Below are 27,095 nucleotides of genomic sequence, written 5' to 3'. Positions count from 1 at the left end.
ATTTTTTTATAGCTCTTGTATGCCAAGGGCATCTGCCTTTATTTACTTGTGCAATTAAGTTGTCTAAATTTTGAGTTAATTTTCATATTTTACCACTGCTATCTACCTGTTAAACTTTTTATTTTTCAAAGTAAAAATACATACCTTTTTATTTTTTTTTTAATTTCCTTATTTTACTGTTGCTTAAGTATCACAGATTGTTATTATGCTCGTCATTATTCCTGATATTGAAAAAAATATCCAGTGATTCCATTATAATTCCATACCTGTCGTGATGATCTCGTATTGTATCCTTACCTAAGGACTCCATAACTTCCCTGGCACAGAAGCCAAACTGATAGGTCTGTAGTTGCTCATTGAGCCACCTTTGTGAATAGGAGAGACTGCATATCTCCAGTCTACAGAAACATGACCTGAGTACAAGGAAGCTCTTATTATAACAGCTAAAGGTCCACTTACATCTTTTGGTAAAAGGATGCTCACGTTATAACAACTAAAGGTTTTCTTACATCTTTTGCTGCTTCCTTCAGCATAATTGGATAGATTCTGTCAGCTCCTGGTGCTTTGTTCACTTTTAATTGCTTCAGATTCCTTCTCACTTATAAAATAATTCAACTCTCAGTTAGTACTAACTAAGGTAACAGGTATCCTTAAAAACTTCCTCACATGTGATTGTGAATACAAATTACATATTCAGCCTATCAATAACCAATTCAGAATCATATATACCATTAGTGCAGATAATGAAATGGACCAATGTGGTTATGCCTTTCTTTTTCCTGCTAATAGAGGCAAAGAAATCCTTGTTAGTCTTCTTTGCACTCTTAGCTTGCTTAACCCTTGAGTAACTTTGTTACTAACTAATATATATTTACTATAGGATTTAGGATGATCTGCTAATAGTGTATAATCATCCCACACATATTTATTCTTTACCACTAAGATCATTAGTTATTTTGTCATCTATTTTGGTCTGTACTTTTAATTAAGAATACCTTTTTGTCGATATTAAAATTTAAATAGTTTCTGGAATAACTTAACCCATTTAAAATTTATACCTGTTAATATTATGACTTCTAGGCTTTAAATCACTTTCTTTTTATTTAATCTTAGAAAAAGAATAGTGATTGTATAATATTTTTATTACACAGTTGAAAGTTACCACTTTTTCCCACTGAACAAGTGATTTCTGAGACCATTGCAATCCCCTTTGTGAAAACAGAACCATTCTCCTTTCCTTTGGAAAAGGGTAGCCAGGTGAGAAGGAGCAGCAGTGCGTAGCACACGCTCCTTAAGTAGACCGGGGTTCGAGCCCCAGTCTACTTAAGAAGACCGGGGCTCGAAACCACCACCAAATACGGAGGATGCGGAAAGGTCAGGGAATGACCACCGCATATTCCTGGAGCAGTATGGCCTTAGTTGCTAATGCTCCTAAAATCCAAATAACAACAACAAATCCTTTGGTAAATAGGTCCCACTTCAGTACAGTGTGATCAGTAGTTCCTTTATTTGAACATTCTTGATAGCTGATCGATCTTTGTAGGAATGAATATTCTTCACCTGATAACCACGTCAAGAATAATTCATTTTCCCTTTTGGCATCTCAAGCATACTGATGCAGAAGCAGTCATTCAGCAATTCCAGAAATGCCCGACTATTAGATGATTGAACAGTCCACAAGTATCCTTTAGGGCACTCTGTGTCCTCGCAATCTCTATCAAATTTTGAGGGATTACTTTGGGAACAGAAGTGATTATTAGATCTGGATACAATCAGGTCTGTCCATTCGAGCAAGGTTATCCTCAGGGATCAATCCTAGAACCTTCCACATAGAAAGTTGTGCTTCCTGAGTTTTTGGAGCATCATTTGGAGAGTTAATATGGTGACTTATGTGGATGTCTTCGTGCTCCTTGTATGGGGAGTCAAGGAAACAGACTGAGCAACATTGCGAGGCCTGTTTGGGCAGCTTGCTTAAGTGGTCTGCTCTGCATAAGTTCTCCATATCTAAGTCTAAGACTTTAGCGATGCTACTCAAGGGCCATGTAAAGTTTGATGAGGCCACCTTTGGTTAGGCATGGAGATGTCTCTCTCAAGTATGTTACTCAAGTAAGATGTATATAGGGTTGTTCATGGTGGAGCAGCTGTCTTTTATCACACAATGGACACTTGAAGGACAAGATAAAGTCTCTATATGCTAAGATCCGGAAGCATGGTTTGTACTGAATGGAGTATTAAGAGTAGATTCCTTAACCTGTTGTACAATTCTGTTTTTGTTTCTATTCTAACTAATGCCTCCTGGGCTTGGTGTGCAGAGGCCACTAAGGTTGCTATCAGAAGACACTTTAGTTGCACAGTAGTTTGCTCCCTGATGATCACCAGATCATGTCAGACTGTTTCATCCGACACACTATGATGTCTGGAAAGATGCCTTTTGACCTGCTGGTCATTCAGGCAGGTCTAATGCATTGTGTTAGACAAAGCATTTCAATGGAAATTCTAGATATCCAATTGTGCCAGTTGGGAGGGGGCTAATTGTACTGTGAGTAAACCAGCTGAGAGGAGGCACCTCAGTTGTTATTTGGTTTTTAGGATCATTAGCAACTAAGGCCATATTGATCGGGGGATATGCGGTGGTCATTCCCTGACCTTTCCGCATCCTCCGTATTTGGTGGTCACGGGCTCGGATCCTGGTCTAATCAAGAAGCGTGTGCTACGCACTACTGGCTACGGAGGCGCCTAGGCACCTCAGTGATGAGTTGGTTTCTACCTGGCAGACACACTGGAATGACTCTGAGAAGGTTAGAGAAACTTTTGTCTTTTTTTCCCTCTGTCATTGTTGTGGACCAGAAGCTCAAACTCCGGTTTTAGTTTGGACTGGAACCTTGCTTCCTATTGACTGGACATGGTCTGAGATCTAAGTGTTGTCAGCTTGGTCTGGCTTAGTCTGGACTTTGTGAGTGTGGAGACCTCGAGGCTGCTCTCCATGTAATGCTCCATTGTGGTTTGTTTACTGACTTATGACACTCTATGAGGATAATTTGGCTTCATTATTTGACAACCATAGATTTTTCAGTTTTTAAATAAATACTTTTGTTAAAGCTGCATTTGTAAGAGTTAGAATACTAGATAGTAGAGGCCCACCTCCATGATCATAGGGGTGGGCATTCCTGGCACTGGATGGTATCAGTGGCATTCTCTGGATGTAATAGTAGTAGTAGTGGCATGTGATGCAAGAAAGCAAGTGTATGAGCTTATGCAGCATCAGCCAAAAAAAAAAAAAAAAAAAAAATCACACCATTCCCTCCAAATGCCTGTCCAGTTCCTCCTTAAATTTATTCAACCTATCAACTTCCACAAGGACAGCTGGAAGTTTGTTCCAGCAATTAACCACCTGCTGGCTAAAGGCAAATTTCCGCACATCTATTCTACATCTGTCCTTTCTTAATTTGAATTTATGCCCCCTTAGGTTCGTAATCTGAACAAGTGGAAGGATCCCATCAGAATTCAGTGTGCTCAACCCATTCAAGGCCTTATACACCTCAATCAGATCACCGAGCAGGTGCCTAGTCCCCAGCCACTGCAATTCGCAGAACTTAAGCCTCTCTTGGTAAGAGGATCCCTTCATTCCCCTCACCAATCTTGTTGCCCTTCTCTGTACACGCTCAAGCAAATCTACATCCTTCCTAAAATGAAGCCTCCAGACCTGTACGCAGTACTCAAGGCATGGCCTGACCATTGCCTTATACAGAGGGACAATCACCTCCTTTTCCCTGCTAGCAAAATTCCTATATATCATTGACAAAACCCCATGACCTGCCCTGGCAGCCTGTCTGCATTGCTCAGAAAACTTCATATCTGACTGCACAATTACTCCCAGGTCTTTTTAATTTTCTACCACCTTAAGTGTGGTACCACACAGTTGGTACGTTTCTCTGGGGTTACCTCTACCCATATGCAGTACTTTGCATTTGTCAAGGTTAAACTTCAGTTGCCACTTCTTAGCCCATCTGCCCAAATTATCTAGATCCTGTTGCAGTAGCACACTGCCATTGCTGTCATTAACAACCCTGCGAACCTTTGTATCATCTGCAAACTTCAACATTAAGCCTGATATACCTTCATCAATATCATTGATAAATATACAAAACAACAGTGGACTCAACACCGAACCCTGTGGGACTCCACTAATAACATTAGTCCACGAAGAGCAGCACCCATTGATTACCACCGTCTGTCTTCTCTCACTTAACCATCCTTTTATCCAACTCTGTGATACACTGTAATCACAGTGTATCACAGAGTTGGGGCCAAGTTCTCCTGATAGAGTAACTTTGGTTGTTTCTTTTTGAAAAATGTTTTTTGTTTGTTGCATTTTGCAGTTTGTTTAATGTTCATTTTCTTGTGTATGTCTTATGTGCAGATAGGCTTCAGCCTGAGTAGTGCAATATATTGAACCTTTTCAAATGAGTGATAACTCTGCATATAGTGGCAGATGCTTCTAACTTCTCAACTAATGCTGCAGTTCCCCAAAGTTCTGTTCTTTCACCCATTTGATCCATCCAGTATACTAATGGCCTTCTCCCATTGAATGGAAATCCTGTCCATAGTTTTGTTGATGATAGTATTCTTCATTTCACTTTTCAGTTCAAAGAATCATGCTCTGCACAAGCACCCACAGCTTCTGGAACCAATTCCTTAAATGCTAATTTTTGCGTAATGGCTCTGTATGCAGTTGTGCCTCCGCATCCGCTGATTCAGTTACCCGTGGTTAACCACGGAAAAAAATGATAAAACGTAACACGTATTACTCGCGTGTCCAATACAATACTTCCCTTTATTTTTTATGATGTCAACTTTAAATCGAAAAGCTTCCCTTTTTTTACAGTGTCTTGTATGGTTTGGTCACCAACATTATAATGGTTCTGTAGAGATTTAACGGATGCACTGTTTTCAAACTTTTGAATAATTTCAAGTTTTTGTTTAATTGAAAGCATAACTCTTGCGTTTGCCCATCATTTTTGTGATTTATAAACAAAAAAAAAAAAAAAAAATTCCGACATCCCTGACATAAATAACGAAACAAAATTTGTCCTTTTGTGGTGCAACGGAACAGAACACCTTTTGTGGTGCAACGGAACAGAACAATTGATGCGACGCACTAAAACAAACTAAACATTTGGTCTCTCCTTTTTTTTTTTTGTTTTGAGTGGTAGGTGTGAAGACAGCGGAGGTTACAAGATAATAGGTACAATAATCTCCCAATGACGACTCATAATGCCGGTTCTTGTCGCTTATTTGTAGTTCTTGTCGGAAAACTGCTATTTTGGGGGGGGGGGGTTCACAGACTAAGAGGTTAAAAGTAGCTGCAGGCAGAGGTGAAGGTGATTCTTGCACTACTTCTATTAGAATAAGCAATGGCGTGGATCAAGGGGTGTTGGGGGTTTCAGCGACTGATGGCAGTCATCGTGAAACAGATGGGTATAGGATGTGTTAGGGTAACTAATGATAGGAATAGGCATATGTATACTTGCATGTATACCAATGCTAGAAGTATAGTAAATAAATTTGATGAATTTGAAGTGTTGGTCAAGACATCAAAGGCAGATATTGTTGGGAGAGCAGAGACTTGGTGTCACACAGATATAAGGAATGCAGAACTGGAATTTGGGGAGTACAATGTGTACAGAAAGGATAGACAGGATAGGAAGGGAGGAGGTGTTATGCTGTTAATTAAGAAAAACATAAAATCAAAAGAAGTGCATCCAGTTGATATAGATGAACAGTGCACTGTTGAGTCAGTTTGGTGTGACATAAGCACTGCGAAAGCAAAAATAAGAGGAGTGTGTTATAGGCTTAATGACTCGAATGATTACAATGAACAATTGTACAGAGAAATAGAGTGGGCTAGTAAATCAGAATGTCTTATAATGGGCGATTTTAACTTCCCAGATATAGACTGGAACTTATGGGTTGGTCACTCGCACACTAGTAAGACTTTTGTGGATTTATTGGATAATTGTTTTCTGCAGCAGCATGTTTGAGAGGCAACCAGAGAGGGTAATACTCTTGATCTGGTTATCAGCAGTGATCATTCGTGTATTAAGAATTTGCAGATAAAGGAACCATTAGGTGGCAGTGATCACAGTGTACTGATGTGGGATTTACTTAAAGATATAATTACCATTAGGGGTAAAGGAAGGGGTTTTTGCTTCCGTAAAGGTGACTGTAGTGGTCTCAGACAGTTTTTAAATTCTTTACAGTGGGACCAACCGATGATGTTACCGACAGCAGATTCTAAGTGGGAAGCATTCAAGGAATTAATAGTGGAAGCTACTAAACGTTTCATACCTATTAAGAAATATTGTTTAAGGTTTAGGCCTAAATGGTTGTCAAATGAACTAATGAGACTCATGGCAGAGAAGAAAAATGTATGGGATGCATATAAATTATCAGGCAACACAGAAGCCTATGATATATATAAGCTAGTCTGTAATCAAGTCACAAAGGAGGTTAGGCAGGCGAAGGCAGATTACGAGAAATCTTTGGCAAAGGATGCTAAGAAAAACAGCAAGGATTTCTTTATTTATATAAACTCTAAAAGGAAGGGGATGAATCTGATTGGTCCACTTGATATCGATGGTTCGACTGTTGATGCGAAGAAAAACAGCAAAGCGTTCTTTACTTATGTAAACTCTAGAAGGAAGGGGATGAATCAGATTGGTCCACTTGAGATCGATGGGTCAGCTGTTGATGACCCTGCTGAGGTAGCTAACAAACTAAATGAATATTTTGCATCGACATTCACACATGAGGAGTTATTCAGCGAGGGGAATGCCAGAGGTGTATTCAACTCTAGCAGTAAGCTAGAGAATCTTGTAATAACTGAGAGCAAAGTGGAGGAGAAATTGTTGAAGATAAACACAAGAAAGGCACCTGGGGTGGATGGGATCTATCCAGTTATATTAAAGGAGGCAGCAAAGGAAGTAAGCAAACCCTTAGCCATAATTATGAGAGCTTCCTTGGACTCAGGGGAGGTACCCACGGACTGGAGATGTGCAAATGTGACCCCAATTCACAAAGGGGGATCAAAGGCTGACACAAGTAATTATAGACCTGTGAGTTTAACTTCTGTTCCCGGAAAATTAATGGAGGCACTGGTTAAAGAAGCACTGCAGGATCATCTAGACAAGACTTCAGTTATAGCTAGGACACAGCATGGTTTTGTTAAGGGTAAGTCTTGCCTGACCAATTTGATTGGATACTACAATGCAGTCACAAAAGAACTGGATGCAGGGAATAACTTTGATATTATATACTTGGATCTTAGAAAGGCCTTTGATACTGTTGCACATGGAAGACTGCTGCACAAATTGGAGCAGTGTGGCATTGGAGGCAAATTGCTGCTATGGATAAAGGGGTGTGTGAGGGGGAGAACACAGAGAGTGGTAATCAATGGACACTGCTCATCGTGGACTAATGTTATTAGTGGAGTCCCTCAGGGTTCAGTATTGGGTCCTTTATTGTTTTCTGTATTTATAAATGATATTGATGATGGTATATCAGGCTTAATGTCCAAGTTTGCAGACGATACGAAGGTTGGCAGGGTTGTCAAGGACACTACTGACACTATGCTACTGCAACAGGATTTGGAAAGGTTGAGCAGATGGGCTTCGAGGAGGCAAATGAAGTTTAACGTTGACAAATGTAAAATACTACATATGGGAAACAGCAACCCCAGAGCAACGTATCAACTCTGTGGTACTACACTGACAGTGGTAGAGAATGAAAGGGACCTGGGGGTGGTTGTGCAGGCAGATATGAAGTTCTCTGAGCAGTGTAGACGGGCTGCAAGAGTAGCTCATGGTGTATTGTCAATGATATATAGGAATTTTTCTAGCAGGGATAAGGAGGTGATTATTCCCTTGTATAAAGCAATGGTCAGGCCACACCTAGAGTACTGTATACAGGCCTGGACGCCTCATTTCAAGAAGGATGTAGAGCTGCTGGAACGAGTACAGAGAAGGGCAACTAGATTGGTGAATGGGACAAAGGGGTGCTCTTACGAAGAAAGGCTTAAGTTTTGCGAATTACAGTGTCTGGAAACTAGGCACCAGCGAGGTGATCTGATAGAGGTGTACAAAGCCTTGAATGGTTTGAGCATGCTCAATGCTGATGGGATTCTTCCTCTTGCTCTGAATAATCACCTGAGAGGGCATAAATTCAAATTGAGGAAAGACAGATGTAGGATAGATGTGCGGAAATTTGCCTTTAGCCAGCGGGTGGTTGGTAGGTGGAACAGACTTCCATCCCTTGTCGTGGAAGTTGATAGCCTAAATAAGTTTAAGGCTCAGCTGGACAGGTATTTCGAACGAACAGAGGGGTGAAGTGGAAGTGGTTATTTTTATTTATGTTACTTTCTTTTTTTTTTTTTGGCTGATGCTGCATAAGCTTGCTTTCTTGCATCAAATGCCTCTACAAATGCTAATGCTAAATGCTAATGCAATAGAAGCAGTGCAAGAATCACTTTCACATCTGCCAGTGGCTACTGTTAATCTTTTAGTTTTTGTATCCCCCAAATCTAGCAGTTTTCCGACTCACCTAACACTGCCTCGATAGCATCAGCAAACATTCTTGCACCCTTTCTATTTAAGTTCCCTGCTTCTACAGGGATGGGATACACTATTTAAGTGTATCCCATCCCTGTAGAAGCAGTCTCTCCTATTAACAAGTACAGACCAGGCTGAAAAAAATTCTACCCCTTGAGCCTTGCACAATCTTTCCAGGGCCAAATTGATCGACAGGGCTCTCATCACATACTCCCTCCTATCATGTCTGGGCAGTTCAAATTCAACCCTAATTCACGACTTTTTTTCAACAGTTTTTTCAACCTGTACTTGTTAAGTAATTCCGCCAGTCTCCTACTCTTAATATCATTAGTGCCAACATGTACAACTATATCACCTTTTGTGCTCTTAAAAGATGATATCCGCTCTACCACCTCATCAACCTTTGACCCTGGCAGACATACCCTGGTCCTGTTCCACCTATCCTTTTTACAAAGCATGTTTCCCGTTTCCCTGACAATAGAGTCACCAACAACTACTAGTTCCTTTGGGACCAGCGCATTCTGTCTTGGGGGTTGCCGCTGTGTTGCGTGATGCCCAAGTGCAAGCTCTGGCATTGGTGTGGGCAGCTGAAAGCTTGATGGGCCCCTCACTTTTAAACCTTCGAGGGCATCCACCCTGTCCTTCAAGCTCTCATATAGGCCCCCCATAACAACGCTGAGTTGTCGCCTGATTTCGTTACACTCCTTGCATTGCGCACATACAAAGACATCCCCCATGGCAGTATCATGTCCCGTACCTATCATCATCATCATCATCATCAGCCATTTTCAATCCACTGCAGGATGAAGGCCTCTCCAGCAACTTTCCAGTTGCTTCTGTTTTGAGCACTGGACATCCATTTACTACCCACAAACTCATGAATTTCATCTATCCATCTCCGCCTTTGTCTTCCAGGTTTTCTTCTAGCTCCTCTTGGATACCATTCTGTTATTTTCTTAGTCCATCTGTCATCATGTCTTCGAGCTATGTGTCCTGCCCAAGACCATTTTAGTTCTTTAGTTTTGATAAGAATGTCCTTTACTTGAGTTTGTTGCCTAATCCATGTGTTTCTCTTCTTATCTAACAGTCTTATTCCCAATATGATTCGTTCCATTCTTTGCTGTGTGGTTCTCAGCTTCTCTTCCATTCTTTTGGTGAGTGCCCAAGTTTCACTTCCATAAGTCATGGTGGGGAGTATACATTGGTCCATTATTTTACGTTTCAGACAAACTGGGATATTGCTCTTCAGTATGTGACTATATTTCCTGAATGCTATCCATCCAAAATTTATTCTTCTCTTGACTTCCAGCCATTTATCATTATTACAGCTAATAACTTGTCCCAGATAAGTATATGACTCCACCTTTTCAATTACTGCTCCTTCAATCATTATTTCCCTTTCTGTGACATACTTGTTCATCCCGTACCTAATGCTCCACAAACATCAAGCAAATAGTGCATTTTAAAAGGCTGTGATTCAGAGGGCATCTGCCCCCCTCAGTTCTCCCCTGAGCCACAGCACTTCTATTATCTTGAGCCTTTTGCTTTGCTGCTCTGGTCTGAGTCATGATTTCGATTTAATTTCTATAAAATTTCAATTTGAGTACAAAATTAAAACCCTAAACTTGTATCCCAACACAGTAATAACGCCATATTTATGTTTCAGTATCGAGTGTTATCTACAAAATCCCTTTATATAACTTCGTATCAAGTTAAGTATTAATTATTTATTTTTGCTAATTACTTGTTACGTAATCCAAGTCGTTATATGTATATAGTTAAGTACAATTTAATTGACAATGAAGTTCAACAAGATTAATAGATTTACTGATTAATTGACAATATTATATTATGTACTATACTATACTGAGCTTATAGTAGTAGTAGTAGTAGTGGCATGTGATGCAAGAAAGCAAATGTATGAGCTTATGCAGCATCAGCCAAAAAAAAAAAAAAAAAAAAAAATCACACCATTCCCTCCAAATGCCTGTCCAGTTCCTCCTTAAATTTATTCAAGCTATCAATTTCCACAACGACAGATGGAAGTTTGTTCCAGCAATTAACCACCTGCTGGCTAAAGGCAAATTTCCGCACATCTATTCTACATCTGTCTTTTCTTAATTTGAATTTATGCCCCCTTAGGTTCGTAATCTGAACAAGTGGAAGGATCTCATCAGAATTCAGCGTGCTCAATCCATTCAAGGCCTTATATACCTCAATCAGATCACCGCGCAGGTGCCTAGTCTCCAGCCACTGCAATTTGCAGAACTTAAGCCTCTCTTGGTAAGAGGATCCCTTCATTCCCCTCACCAATCTTGTTGCCCTTCTCTGTACCCGCTCAAGTAAATCTACATCCTTCCTAAAATGAGGTCTCCAGACCTGTACGCAGTACTCAAGGCGTGGCCTGACCATTGCCTTATACAGAGGGATAATCACCTCCTTTTCCCTGCTAGCAAAATTCCTATATATCATTGACAAAACCCCATGACCTGCCCTGGCAGCCTGTCTGCATTGCTCAGAAAACTTCATATCTGACTGCACAATTACTCCCAGGTCTTTTTCATTTTCTACCACCTTAAGTGTAGTACCACACAGTTGGTACGTTTCTCTGGGTTTATTTCTACCCATATGCAGTACTTTGCATTTGTCAAGGTTAAACTTCAGTTGCCACTTCTTAGCCCATCTGCCCAAATTATCTAGATCCTGTTGCAGTAGCACACTGCCATTACTGTCATTAACAACCCTGCCAACCTTTGTATTATCTGCAAACTTCGACATTAAGCCTGATATACCTTCATCAATATCATTGATAAATATACAAAACAACAGTGGACCTAACACCGAACCCTGTGGGACTCCACTAATAACATTAGTCCAAGAACAGCAGCACCCATTGATTACCACCCTCTGTCTTCTCTCACTTAACCATCCTTTTATCCATTGTAGCAACTTACCCTTAATACCATTCTGCTCCACTTTGTACAATAGTCTTCCATGTGCAACAGTGTCAAAAGCTTTCCTGAAATCCAAATATATGATATCAAAATTGTTTTTTGCATCCAGTTCCTTTGTAACCACATCATAATATCCTATCAAATTTGTCAGACAAAACTTTCCCTTAACAAACCCATGCTGTGTCTGAATTATTGCTGCAGTCTTGTCTAGATGATCCTGCAATGCATCTTTATGCTATCTAGTTCGGGATATTTTGTATCACGTAACAGTGGCGGCAATTTACAAACGGTAAATCTACAGACACTTAAGTATCGATTTAACTTCCAAATCTCACTGTCTCAATTCAGAATAAACTAAGGATCCTGACTAGCTACTTACAGAAAATAATTTGGTATAACAATTGGTTAATAAATCGGCTAAATATGGTTAAAAAAAAACCTCTTGTTCAACGGAGCTGCAACTTGTAACACGTGGATTCGATACCCTTACCGATACTAAGTAATACCTACAAAATCTCTAAGTTAAACTTTAAGTAACATAACTAGGAATATAAAGCTACTCTAGAAAATAAGTTAATATGCCAATTTAAGCTAATAAAACAGAAAATAAATCAGAAAAAACTTCTCTGTTCCAGGAGCGGCAATAAGCTACGTCCACACAGGCTACTCTCGTTCTCCTAGTTGGCCAGGAGCCAATTAATGAGTCAGTATAACACATCACAGAAAGTATAGGCCAGCAGCAGTTGCAATTTCAAGGACATTGTTCCGCTTTCCACATTTTCCAAAACCATGGTGGAATGGAGAATGCACAGCAGCTAGGAAGGCTCAAAACAAAGCATGGGGAATATTTTTTTGTTACCCCACCACAGATAATTTAATAACCTTCAAACATGCACGTGCCAAAGCACAGTACATTAGACGTCAGAGCCAAAAGGAATCTTGGATCAAATTTTCATCTTCCCTTACACGGACTGCCAATCCCAAAGCCATCTGGGACAAAGTTCGGAAAATGAAGGGCAAATACACCTAACATCCTTCATCGATCCTGGAACATAATGGATGTACAATTGCTGATCTAACTGCAATTGCAAATACTCTCGGGGAGACATTCGCTAAAGTGTCTTCAGAAACATCGTACCCCCCCCCCCAGAGTTCCTCGCACTCAAACAAAGATCAGAAAAACATCACCTGAAGCTGTCCTCTAACAATCGTGAGGAATACAATCAGCCCTTTAAACAGTGGGAACTGAAAGCAGCACTCTCACTATCCAAGGCGAGTGCTGTTGGGCCAGACGACATCCATTATGAGATGATTAAACACCTTTCATCGGAATCCATGGATCTTTTGCTCTGTATCTATAATAGAATCTATATTGAAGAGACATTTCTGGACTCATGGCATATGGCAACCATCCATCCCTTTCCAAAACCAGGAAAGGATCCAAAAATACCAAAAAATTACCGTTCTATCGCTCTGACGAGCTGCTTGTGCAAGATCCTGGAAAGAATGGTCAATTCTCATCTTTTGTAGTATTTAGAAGCTAACGACCTCCTTTCCAGGATACAGTGTGGCTTCCGAAGGAATAGGTCAACACTTGACCATTTAATCCGCTTGGAAACATCTATACGTGATGCTTTCCTGAAACGTGAGCACCAGGTGTCGGTTTTCTTTGATATGGAAAAAGCGTACAACACAGCTTGGAGATATGGAATTTTAAAAGACATCTTTAATTTTGGTCTTAGAGGACACATTTCCCTCTTTATTAAAAACTTGCTTACAGACCAGTCTTTCCAAGTTCGTGTAGGATCCACCTTTTTCCGGCCATTCTGCCAAGAAGAGGGAGTTCCACAAGGATCAGTTTTAAGCGTTACGCTTTTTGCTATCAAAGTTAACTCTATAACTGAACAACTTCCTCCAACCGCAAACAGTGCCCTCTTTGTAGATGAATTTAGTAGCTTTTTGCAGTCATGCAATATGAGAGTCATTGAAAGACAATTGCAGCATGCCATAGACCACGTCAACTCTTGGGCAGTGACTAATGGTTTTAGGTTCTTGCCACAGAACTGTCTGCGTACACTTTTGTCGCAAACAGAACCTTCACCCTGAACCAGAACTTAAACTCGGACAAGACATTATTCTAGTAGCACCCGAGACAAAATTCTTGGGGCTCATATTCAACAAGAAGTTGACATTTTTACCTTATATTCGTCAACTGCGGACAAAGTGCACAAGAGGGTTGAATCTCCTATGCTCTATTTCCTCGAATAAATGGGGGGGCAGACCGCTCCACTTTACTCAGCCTCTATCGTGCACTTGTCCGATCTAAACTAGACTATGGGTCCGCAGTGTACGCATCGGCTAGAAACAGTGTACTTAGATGGTTGGACCCAGTTCACCACCAAGCCATCCGTATTGCTACTGGAGCATATAGAACATCCCCTGTCCAGAGTTTATATGTTGAAGCAACTGAACCACCACTGTTATTTCGACGAAAGCAATTGTCTTTAAAATATACCTTTAAATTAAAATCCCTGCCAGACAACCCTACGTGGACATCCATTTTCAAGCCACAGTGGGAAAACCTGTATAACACTCGTCAGACTGCCAACTGGCCTTTTGGTATCCATGTCCTAGTGCTGCTCAGAAAGCTCGACATCATGGTAGACAATGTTGCCCTGTCACCAAGGCAACTACTTCCACCCTGGCATGCTTGCTTACCATCATGTGACTTCTCCCTTAAAAATTGGGGTAAGTCCATAACTCCATCTTTTGTCTATCACCAACTCTACCCACCTTGCTGAATATTCCAACTTCTTGCCTGTCTTCACTGATGGCTCGAAGGCGGAGTTGTCTGTTGGATCTGCTGCTATCTTTCCAGGTCATTCTATATCTGGAAAGATTCCCCAAGAATGCAGCATATATACAGCTGAGTTGTATGCTATAATATGGGTTTTAATGTGATGGTGGAAATTTGAACTAATTTTTTTTTCTTCTACAAATCGCTTCCCCATACCCTAAATGACATACCCACCGATTTTCACACTGGTAACACTAACTGTTTTGAGACTAGGGTCTCCTGAATAGGGAAACTTATTTTATAATCACCCGGTACTTCCTGAAAATTAAGATTTGCAGAAATTAACATCTAATATCATTAAATACCTTCTGTCTTCCCAACTTTCATCAACCCAGAGTACTAGAATACTATAGCTTCTAGTACCGTTTATGTTTGGGATAGCATCACCATAAAAAAATAAATAAAATAAAACAAACTTTCTATTGAACTATGCAGAGTATTGTGCTCATTTAAAAAATTTTGTTCTGGTTCCTTTATGGTCATTACAGTTAGTATAAAAATATAAGTATAAATTTATTCTCCAAACTAGTCTTATATAATAAGTTGTTTAGTATCTTTACACCAGAGTAATTTTTTTCTGCCAAATATTTACCAGCCTACTTTAAAAGTGGTATTCTGTATTTCAGCATTTTGGTACCTTAAAATAACAACATAATGGGAAACATTTATACTGTTGGACCAAATGAAGCCCTTATTGTATCAGGTATGGAAAAAAAAAATATTTTAAGCATACAATATAACTTAATTCATTGATTTATGTTTAAGGCAAAATTTATTTAATAGTAAAGTAGTTTTCTCAGAAAACTAATAGAGACACACTCTTTTCTCTCTTATTTATTTATTTATTTATTTTTGAATTTTTTATTTATTTATTTATTTTTTTTTGTTTTTGACATTCTTGAATATAAAGTGAACTTTAATTTTATGCCAACTTTTAGGCTCTTTCAGATAACAAGGTACAGAGGTAACTCAGAAATTTTAAATATAAAATTTTATTATATTACATATTACAAAAGAGTTTAGCTGCTTATGCCTTTTTATTTATTTATTTTTTAAATTTCACAGTTGCCAATTTATAATAATATCAATTAAAAGTTACTACTTTTCCAATTAAACTGCCCACTGAACTGCCTCTACCCTTAGTGACTGTAATGTCAGTGATTTGAGTCAAACTGTGACAGAAAATGTTGGGATCATAAAAGTCTGTAAACTGACAACTTTACCTTACCTAGTGCAGTAGTAGTAGTCAACTACACCCCCCCCCCATTTATCACTTAATACATTCTGAAATACTCACTCCTTAATTCATTTTATAAGTTCTCTGTATTTATTTTTTTTTGTTATATGAAAAGAGAAGAAATTTGACTGAGTAAAAAGAAAAGAAAAAAAAAAAAAAAGCTGCTTTAATATTACTGTCTACACCTTGAAAGCAGGGGCGGCTCATTGGTAGGCACTCCAGAACTGCAGCACCCCCAGCTTTTTAAATCTAAATATACAGTCAACAGAGTTATATGAAATTTTGTGAAGAACAATGTAACGCAATGAATATTTTTATTAACAGGTCCCACATATAGTATACTCATCCTCTATTTCCAATAATCATTTCAATAATAAACGAATAAAAACACAAAATCGTTTTCAACTTTTAAGTTTAACTGTAGGTGGAACTGTGCACTACACAGTTCCACATTTTGGCCCCAGTGCCTGGAGTCAATGCCTAGATTGACTAGATCTGGGGCCACATTTTGGCCCCAGAGTCAATGCCTAGTTGGCAGATTGCCAATACTCATTATTTAGAGGTGATAAAACTAGTCAAAGGAACTGTGGAGCGAGCAGTGCCGATTTGAACAGTGAACCAAACTTGAATGAAAAAGTTATTAATCTGTTTTCAACAAATAAAAACCGAAAAATGGATTTTATTTTTAAATAAAATTTCGAGATTTCCCAAGTCTGTTAATGGCAAGTGTCCAGTTAATGTTTTTTAGTATTTTTAACTTACTTATTATTATTACCGTCTATGTCTACATGTCTTATAACCAAGGCAATTTAATGTAACTTTAAGAAGCAGCACCCCCATACAACAGAGTCAGGCGTCTCCGTAGCCAGGTGGGAAGGAGCAGCAGTGCGTAGTACACGCTTCTTGATTAGACCGGGGTTCGAGCCCATCACCACCAAATACGGACGATGCGGAAAGGTCAGGGAATGACCACCGCATATCCCGGAGCAACATGGCCTTAGTTGCTAATGCTCTTAAAAACCAAATAACAAACAAACAACAGAGTCGTGAGCTGCCACTCTTGAAAGAATCTCCCATATTTCCAGGGGTGTGCATATCACTAATTGTCTACTATTGATCTTATGTATTGAATGCTCAAAATGACCACCATTAGCTTTGAAAAATTTATTGATTCACACAATAATCATTATACCACAGCTGTCCCACCCATCCTCCCAGGAAAATTAACAGGCCTCCATTCCCCATCACTTTGTGTCTACATCAGGATTTGTGTTTTTTAATAAAGGAGTGCAGTTTTTGTAATTGGATATAAATAAATAGATCTGCAGCCATTGTTAATCCACTGCAAAGTAGAGACCTCCTCAACAAGACTTTTTAAGGGAATGAACCATAATCTGTCATGCTGGGCCAGTGTGGGTTGGTAGATCAACCGTAGTTATCAGTTGCAGCTTGAACCTCGGTCTGCTCAAAGAGTCTGTATTTTACACTCCTGCTCCTGACCACTTGGCTATGGAGGTCTTAATTGAATATATGTAAGAACATATGATATGTTCCTACCTGTCATACTTTCTTGCATGGAGAATCAACACTGCCAAGTTACAGAAATTCTGAGATGAAGAAAGTCAATGTAGTACAGCATACTTTGTTGATTATTGCTTTTTGACATGTCATTGTTGGAAACAATGTCATTTAACCCCCATTTTTTGATCAGAGGTAAAATAGTCAAGTTTACACCAAATTTTTAAGAACTATTCTGTGTGGGCTATTGAAAAATGTACCCAGTCAATGTATGTGTAACTGTGCAGTTCCAACAAAATGGAGCATTGTATTTTCACTTTGCATGAGAAGTACTATGAGGACAATTCAGAAAGTAAAAGCAATTTGTGTGCATTAAATAATAATAACATATCAGGATGTGCTCTGAGGAACATAAAGTGTATTACACACATACAAATTTTAACATGGGTTGCAGTACACTTAGTATGTCTTATGTTGTCAACAATTTTAGCATAGTGGCTCCATATTTGTATTGTAATGTTGTTCAGAAATGTAATCATTTGATTTTTGTGGTGTGAGAGAGCAGAATCCTCCCAGATTCACAGACAAATGTTAGTTCAATGTAGGAAAAACCTTAGTATGCAAAGAAATATTTTCTGGGTGGAAAGAATTAAAAGTGACAGAAAAAGTGTGTTCAGTGAACCAACACCTTCACCTGACACGAAGAGATATTGTTTGATCAGTTGCTCAGTTCGAAGAGAACTGTGGCTTAAATTCTCTAGTTTGGCAATAGTGCAAGATATTATTATTGAAATAAAAATTACTTAGTTTAGAGAGAACATTCAAAATATATAATATTTTACTTATATTTTGGCTCTACTTATTGTCTGTTGAGTTCATATCTGAGAACCTCCCAAAAAATGCCATAAGACTGTCTAGATTAGTTTTCAAGAAAACTGTGACATATTCAGTATTGTGACACACCTTATCTTCAATTAAAGGTAGTTAAGTAAATATTCTAATCACAAAATGCAATGAATTAGTTTTTTATTGATATAAATGATATGCTGTATCACTTTATACAGGGTGTTTCAAAAATGATGGTCAATAATTTAAAGGTGAAAAGTACAAACTAAAATAAGCAAAAAAGTCCCAGTGAACATCAGGCCGCAAATGAACCGTTTTTGAGATAATGCACATTTTATGTTAAGATCTGCCACTGACTATGGGAGCACTAGTTTAGCAAAAAGCTGTGAATCCTTAGCTAAAGGTGGTTTTATTAAACATAAGATAATACATTTTTAATTTTTGTTTTCAACACCACAGGATTTTACAGATGTTACATGTTACAGGATGTTACCAAAGGTGTTCAAAATGCTGTCCTTGCATCCGTACGCAGCTTTGTAGCCTTTTCTGCATTGAGTTGTGAATCCTCTCAGGCATTCCTGGGTCATTTCTGATTTTCTGAAAAGTCCTTCGACCTGATGCTGCAATTCCTCAACTGTGTTAATGTCAGAAGTGTACACCAATCTTTTTATATGACCCCAGATACAAAAAACCTCTATCTGTCCACCGTTAATCATACCTTCTAGTTAGATACAAAGTCACAACTCGAGCAAAATGTGCCAGTGCACCATCATGCATAAACCACATGTTCTGGCGTTGCTGAATGGAACATTATCATTATTATCATCATCAAGGAGGTCTGGAAGAACATTCTGCAGGAACTGAAGGTACAGCTTTCCTATTAGCCTGTTTTGCAGAAAGTGTGGTCCAATTAGACGGTCTCCTAGTAGTCCTGTCCAGACATTCAACGTTGCTGAGGTCATGACTCATGAATTGCATTATGATTTTCGTCAGACCAAACGTGACAGTTATGAAAATTAAAAATACCATCACGAGTAAACCCAGCTTTGTCAGTGAACAAAATGTTGTTTAAAAATTGGGGGTTCAGGACACACTGTTGTTGCATCCACTGGCAGAAGTTCCTTCTGGGAGGGTAGTCTGTATTGCTGAGACCTTGTACATGCTGGATATGGTAGGGGTACAGTAACTGGCAATGTAAAATTCGCCACACACTGCTATGACTCAATACACGCTCTTGCAGAGCAACCCTCCTTGTCGAAATTCCTGGATTTTGTTCTATTCTTTCTAACACCCTTTCCTCAACATTAAGTGTTATGCTTCTGGGCCTACTGCTCATACTCCATGTACAAAGTCCATGTTCTCTAAGGCATTGATGTACCCTGATGAATGTGCCTGTTGGGCTGCCTTCGGTGGGGAAATGCTTCTTGGTACAAACGTGCAGCCTCGAGTGCACTGCCATTGGCTTTACCATACATAAAGTGCATGTCCACATACACTTTGTTGCTGTAACCTCTTTCCATGTTGACTATCCTTGGACAAGTACTACTATGCCTGCTGCGTCTCAGAGTATTGAGAGAGGGGAAAGGGAGAGAATGAGCATAACCTAAACAAACAAGTCAGTGGTGGATCCCAACTAGAAATGTGCAATATCTCGAAAACGATTCACTTAAGGACCTATGTTTACTAGACTTTTTTTGCATATTGTAGTCTGTACAGTTCACCTTTAAATTATTGATCATCACTTTTGAAACACCCTGTATATCAGAGATGGCCAAACTTAATAACCCTGCGGGCTACGTAAGATAGTTTTCAAAGATTTGATATATGTCAGCTTTCGATGTGTGTATAGGTGACTTTCATTAAATAAAATACATGTACACAGTTAAAATTTACTTTTTAGATCAAGCCATTTCAAAATCAGTTAATAGCTTCTTTTTAAAATTACATTTAATGAGCTCATTAATGAATAAAGTAAAAAAAAATATATTATTTTATAACCCATTGTAAAATGATGAGGGGAAATGCTGACAAAAAATACTGGAGTGGAATTATTATGATTAATTTTATATCCTAGGGTCTGTTTAAAAAGTAAGTTGATTAGCAGATGTTTCGGAGGCAGAATTGTGTCATTCCCAATAGTCACATAGTGCATGAGAGGATAACAAATTTTTCTGGGAATTTTGCCATTTTGATAACTCAAAGCATAGCCTTAATATACTTTTGTGTGAAAAAAAATTATAAGCTCTGAATTTCTTTAAAAATTCCAACTATTAAAAATATTAGCTATTTGGTTGTTACCTGTGAGTTTTTTTTTTTTTTTAATTGTAATTTCCTGTTATTCAGGAAGAATTTTTGTAGTTCATGTTTTTTTATACAAGGTGGCATTGGAAACCCATTCCAGATTCTTGTGGAGTAGTTAGATTTTGTTAACAATATTGGCATATACCAGCCACTTTATATAAAAATTGACATTTTAAGAATATGCATAACATGAATGTTCCACGTTCTAGCTATGCATTTTTTAGATGCCCAGAAATATCACTAGCCCACCTTTCATTATTATTGTTTCTTTTCACTTATCCCTTCAGAAACTGTATGGAGTCAAAAATGGCCTCAGTAACTTTTAGCAACTCGTACAATTGAAAAAAAAAAAATGGCCAGTAATGTGAACATTTTTTTCTATCTTTCAGGCTCTTATATTACTTACTGTATTATTATATTAATATAATTATTTTACTTACTGTATTATTTTATGTGGTATAAAGGTTTGGTTGATAATAAGGAATTTTTTTTTTAGTAAAGAAATGAGGTACTATTTCAATGCCAGTATTTAAATAGTTTGAGAAAATATTTCTACTCTTTGTTATGTTTTTCTCTCTTTACTGTCTGGGGACTTAACAGTAAATTTATCTTGACTTGTGGAGAATTTAATCATTTCTAAAGTGGGTATAAGCCCAACATCTCTCTCATGACAAGGGGAGAACAATAGAGTCTGCTGAGTAAAGACAGAGAAACATAACACAGAATAGCATTATTTTCCCAAGCTTTCATTACCTGTGTTGAAATAGTACCTCTCTTTTTCAATAGATTGCTATTTTGGATCAGTGAAGTGTAGTAATAAGGATTTTATCGTACACTTGATGCAAGTTGTATTTTCAATTAGAAGCTTTCTTCCATGCTTCCTGTTTAGACTTAATACATTCATTCACTGTGTTATGTTGATACAAAGTTGATACTGATACAAAGTTGCTAATTGGGGCTACCTCTTGTCTGATGATGGAGACAAAAAGCTCGGAAACCAGTTACAACAGTCTTGAGTTTTTAACAAATAACAGATTTGCCTTCTTGATGATAATATATGATTAAAATGATATTAGCAACTTTGGGTTGACTTGTGGATAACATTTCTGAAGTGAATAGTAGCCATGTGCTGACACTATTATTCCAGTGAGAGGAACACTGGTGTCTCCAGAGAGTAAAGGCAAAAAAACATAATGGGCAGTAGTTTTATTTTCTTAATCTAAAGGAAATTCTTCTTTTTTACCTGGTTAGTATATCAAAGTGAAAGTCAAAAGGATCAGAGCTGACAAGAATCCCCCCCCCCCCTTCCTACTTTTATAAACAGCACCACAAATTCATAACACACATACTCCACTTCTAACACCCCCTTCCCAAAAATTGGGAAGGGGGCTGTTAGAAGTGGAGTAGATGTGTTATGGATTTCTTTTTACCTTATCAAATTCAAGGAAGTCCAGAGGGGGTGCAAAAGTAGTCTGGGTGGGGGATTAATTCCAGTTTATTTTCTAGATGGCTGAGTCAGAAAAGTTTATATAGTCATTGTGCCTGTATACATATATTTAATTAAAAGCAGAATCTTTTTTACCTTGGTGCCACAGTTCACAATGAGCCATGCATTTTTCCTGGCAACTCAAACCCAAAATCTCCTCATTTGTTGCCATTCATGCTGGCCACTCCAGTTATAAGCACTACACACTATAACTTTGACATTTATCATTTGATACAAACTAAATTGACAGTCCATTTGAAAAGGTCTCCTGGAGAAACCAGATAAGGACTGTTTTATTTCATGTCACTATCTTGAAAAAAAAAAGATAGCCACCACACAAATTATAAACAGCACCACCACTCTCTATGGAACTTTTGTGTTTACAAGCTAATCCAAACCATATTCACAGTTCAAGTGAATGGATACCAGGCTACTCTTTTAGGCATGTTTTTATTTTGCTCTTCCATCTTGAAACAAGGTGGTTACTACTTATGTCATATATGCACCATCCACTTAGAATGTTTACATTTACAGTTGGATCCAAACCAGAATTAGTAAATGCAGGAATATTCCAAAGTACTTTGATGGTTTATGTTTATTTAAATCTGCCATATCGAAACAAGATGGCCATCACTCAAATTATAAGTGCCATTACCCCCACCACCCATTTAGAAACTTTTGTGTTTACAAGTCAGTCCTAATCAAATTATTCTAACCAGAGGTGGTGTGGGGGGAAGGGGCACTAGACTATGGTGATGGAGATGTTTTTATTTTGATTTGTTATCTTAAAACACGATGGCCATTGCTTGAATTGTAAGCACTATCTACTTTAGAACGTTTGTATTTACAATCAGATTTAAACCAAATTTACAGTAATGTGGGGATGTCTTGACTAATCTGATTTGGATTTGCTTTTATTTTGCCCTGCGTTCTTGAAACAAGGTGGCTACCACTCGAATTATAAGCACTATCACCCAATTAAGAACTCGTGTTTACAAGCCGTTCAAAAACTAAATCCATGGTACACGATTTCCTAGACTATTTAGATGGAATAATATTTTCTGCTATGTTAAGGTGACTGCCTCTTGAATTATAAGCACCACTTACTCAGAACTTTGGTATTTATAGTGTGTTCCAAATCACATTTACAATATATGATCTCTAGATAGGGATGTTTTTTCTGAAAATTAAATTTCAGTGAGAACTTTATTGGTGCCACAATATAAGTGCCTAAATAGCTATCAGTGTTATAGAGGATATTTTTTTATTTAGAGTGATTATAGCATCACTTGTCAGGAGGGAAAAATGATGATGACGAAAAAAATTCATAGGTGTTGTGTAATAAGCTTCTAAAATGTTGAAGTGTAAAATACCATTTGCAAACCTCTCGCAGGCTTCTAGATTCCATTCACAAGAAAGCAGTTAGGTTAATTAATGAACCATCTCTAACAATGTCTTCTGCTGCATGTCTTTTCTATGGGCACTGCTGTTTCTGCCACATGCCTTTTCTATGGGCATTGTTCTTCTGACTTGGCTTCTATAATCCTTGCACTCTCTCTCTCTCTCTCTTTATCTCTCTCTCTCTCTCTCTCTCTCTCTCTCTCTCTCTCTCTTTTCCAAATCAGTTCAAACACGTGCCTAAAGCAGTCAGTATCCTTTTACTGTCCAACTTCAAACTCACAGAACCAACTTTTCTTCTTCCTCATTTATTCCTTCAACTTCTGTTTTCTGGAACAACCTCCATTCATATGTATTTCCCAAAAATTACAATCTACAGAAACTCAAGTCTAATGTCTTCTTTCATCTTCTCAACTTTCAACCCATGCATGGTACTAAGTACTATAGGTTCTGATTTGTATTGATTTCATTTATTCTTATTGACCAGTATATAAAATTTCAAAACTTTAAAGCTGCTGTATTAATGCTTGAAAAATAAAATAAAATTTACCAAATTACAAAACAGTTACAAATTATTTTTTAAATAAATTTTACAGTTAAGTATTCAATATTTATATTTAGATCAATGAGAGAATCAGTAACTAGGTGAAAAGAAAGCAATGTAAAATATTCATATACTACCAAGCTGTAAGATACCAAATGTTTTGGTGGTAAATATCTTATGCAGCCACTTATGTTATGAGAGTATTTATTTATTTTTTAATTTCTTTTTTTTTTACTACTGTGTTTATGAATGAGATATTTTTCTCTTACAGTACATATAGTATTACGAAGTGTGGCTATTAAATAATGAAACTGTTGCAATAAAATAAATATAATGAAATATTTTGTACCTAACAAGTTATCCCCTTCAAAATAATTGCCTTGGGTATGCGCGCACACTGTTCCATCCATTTCTTCCAAGCACAGATACGTTTCTGAAAGTCATCTTCTGTTAGCCCTTTTAACACTATGGTTGTTTTTTAATGAATGTCTTCAATGGACTGAAAATAGGTTCCCTTCAGTACACTTTTCAGTTTAGGTAAGATTAAAAAAGGCACAAGGGGCTATGTCTGGCGAGTAGGCTGCATGTTCACCCAGGGATTTGGTTTTTGGCCAGAAACTGGCAAACAGGAGCATGAGCATGTTATTAGCTGGAGCATTGTTTTGATTCAGTTCAGTTCAATTCAGGTCTCTTCCTTAGAATTTTTTCACACAGCCATGTCAGAACTTCACTGTAGTTTATTTGATTGACAATCTGATATGCTGGAACATATTCAGCCATAATAATTCCGTTAATATTAAAGAAAACAAGAAACATAGTTTTCATTTTTGAATTTTAACATTCTTGCTTTTTTTGGTCTGAGAAATTGTTTTGTCCTCCATTAACTGTCTTTTAGTTTCTGGGTCATACTGGAACAGCCAACTTTCATTGCAAGTAATTACAGTGCTCAGAGTGTCTGGATTTTTTTTAATTTTTTCAAAACATCTTCACAAACTTGGAGTCTTCTCATTCTTTAATCTTCATTCAAAATTTTGGCACGCACTTTTCTCATGCTTCAATTTTCAGTTAAAATTTGTCTTTTGTTCATATTGAGTTCTGATGCAACCATTCTAATGATTAAACGACAGTCACTTGTAATCAGTGTCCTTACCCATTCCACATTTTCATCAGTTGTCATGGATACTGGTGGCTTGATCATTCATCATCTTCCACATTTTCTCTTCCTTCTAAAAATTTTTTGTCATTCAAACATGTGAGCACTTGACATAGTATCTTCCCCATAAACTTGACATAACAACTTATAACTTTCACTTGGTGCTTTTCCTTTAGTTTTGTTAAAAATTTGAGTTTTTTTTTTATATTCCTGTAATTAAGAATTAAAAAAAAAATAACCATAGTAAAACTTTGGTAATTCAAACTAATAGTGGGGGAAGTAGTCCACATAGTAAAAAGTCTGGAAGATAGTTTTATGTCACTATTTTCAAGCCATAAAAACATTTTTAAACAAAATTGATTCACAGTTCAGCAACACTTGAACAAAGGAAATTTCTTGAAAGAGATTACAACTTATAATTAAATTATAATTATAATGTAATTATAATTAAATAGTGTTTAAAAGTCTGTGAAGTATGGAGGATTACCTGTTATCAGAATCCATATGGTATGGTGGAACTGCCAGAAGATTGCAAGGCATCTTTCCCAAAATGATTCATACATCTAGAATGTTATACTCCAAGCCTTGGAAGGATCTTTGTTAAACTAGAATTGACACTGCACTGTAATACACCGATTGCAGTGGCTTTGCTGTGTACTAGTGTATTACACTGCACTGTAATACACCAAGTACACAGCAAAGTCATTGCAATCTTATGGGGGATTTTAACTTCCCAGATATTGATTGGAACTTGTAATCAAGTCACAAAGGCAAACTAGCAAGGCTTTTGTGAATTTCTTGGATGATTGTTTTCTACAGCAGCATGTTCAAGAGGCAACCAGAGGGAGTAAACTCTTGATCTGATTATCAGTAGTGATTGTTCATGCATTAAGAATCTGCATATAAAAGAACTACTAGGTGGTAGAGAACACAGCATGCTGATGTGGGATTTACTCAAAGATGTAACAACCATCAGGGGTAACAGGAAGGGTTTTTGCTTTCGTAAAGGTAACTAGGGTGGTGCGAGACAGTTTTTAAATTCAATACAGTGGGACCAACAGCAAATTCTAAATGAGAAGCATTCAAAGAATTAATCTTGGAAGCTACTAGGCTTTTCATACCAACTAAGAAATATTGTTCAAGGTTTAGCCGAGCCCGTCACTACCAAATATGGAGGATGCGGAAAGGTCAGGAAATGACCACCACATATCCCGGAGCAATATGGCCTTAGTTGCTAATGCTCCTAAAAACCAAATAACAAAACAAACAAACAAATCATGGTTTAGGCCTAAATGGATGTCAGATGAACTATTGAGACTTTGAGCAGAGAAGAAAAATGCATGGCATGCATATAAATTAGTGGGTGACACAGAAGCCTATGATAGAAATAAGCTGGTCTGTAATCAAGTCACAAAGGAGGTTAGGCAGGCGTAGACACATTATGAGAAATCTTTGGCAAAGGATGCAAAGAAAAACATTGTTAATCAATGGACACTGCTCTCCATGCACTGATGTTATTAGTGGAGTCCCCAGGGTTCGGTGTTGGGTCCATTGTTCTTTTCTGTATTTATTAATGATATTAGCATTAGCATTAGTAGAGGCATATGATGCAAGAAAGCAAGCTTATTCAGCATCAGCCAAAAAAAAAAAAAAAAAAACACACACACCACTCCCATTTCACCCCTCCGTTCATTCGAAATACCTGTCCAGTTGAGCTTTAAATTTGTTTAGGCTATCAACTTCAACTTCAACAACAAGTGATGGACATCGGTTCCACCAACCAACCACCCGCTGGCCAAAGGCAAATTTCCGCACATCTGTCCGACATCCGTCCTTCCTCAATTTGAATTTATGCCCTCTGAGCTGATTATTCTGAGCAAGATGAAGAATCCCATTGGCATTGAGCATGCTCAAACCATTCAAAGCCTTATACACCTCTATCAGATCACCTCTCCGGTGCCTAGTCTCCAGACTCTGTAATTTGCAAAACTTAAGCCTTTCTTCGTAAGAGCAACCCTTTGTTCCATTCACTAATCTTGTTGCCCTTCTCTGTACCCGTTCCAGCAGCTCCACATCCTTCCTGAAATGAGGCCTCCAGACCTGTATACAGTACTCAAGATGTGGCCTAACCATTGCCTTATACAAGGGAATAATCACCTCCTTATCCCTGCTAGAAAAATTCCTCTTTATCATTG

General features: G+C 37.9%; 1 protein-coding gene across 1 annotated transcript in view; it reads left to right on the top strand.

Annotated features, from left to right (window-relative positions):
• LOC150086002 (flotillin-2-like) overlaps window positions 1-27,095 on the top strand; it is a 253,731-nt gene that overhangs the window by 9,530 nt on the left and 217,106 nt on the right. Inside the window, exon 2 of the mRNA XM_090373646.1 lies at window positions 15,044-15,120. Coding sequence (XP_090229772.1) covers window positions 15,072-15,120 — 49 coding nt within the window. The 5' untranslated portion in view covers window positions 15,044-15,071. The remainder of the gene's footprint in view (window positions 1-15,043; window positions 15,121-27,095) is intronic.

Source organism: Mastigoproctus giganteus, chromosome 5 (genome assembly GCF_048544385.1).
Source record: "Mastigoproctus giganteus isolate SK-2022 chromosome 5, ASM4854438v1, whole genome shotgun sequence".
NCBI lineage: Eukaryota > Metazoa > Arthropoda > Arachnida > Uropygi > Thelyphonidae > Mastigoproctus > Mastigoproctus giganteus.
Note: the sequence above shows the minus strand (reverse complement) of the source record. Positions and strands in the feature narration are given on the sequence as shown.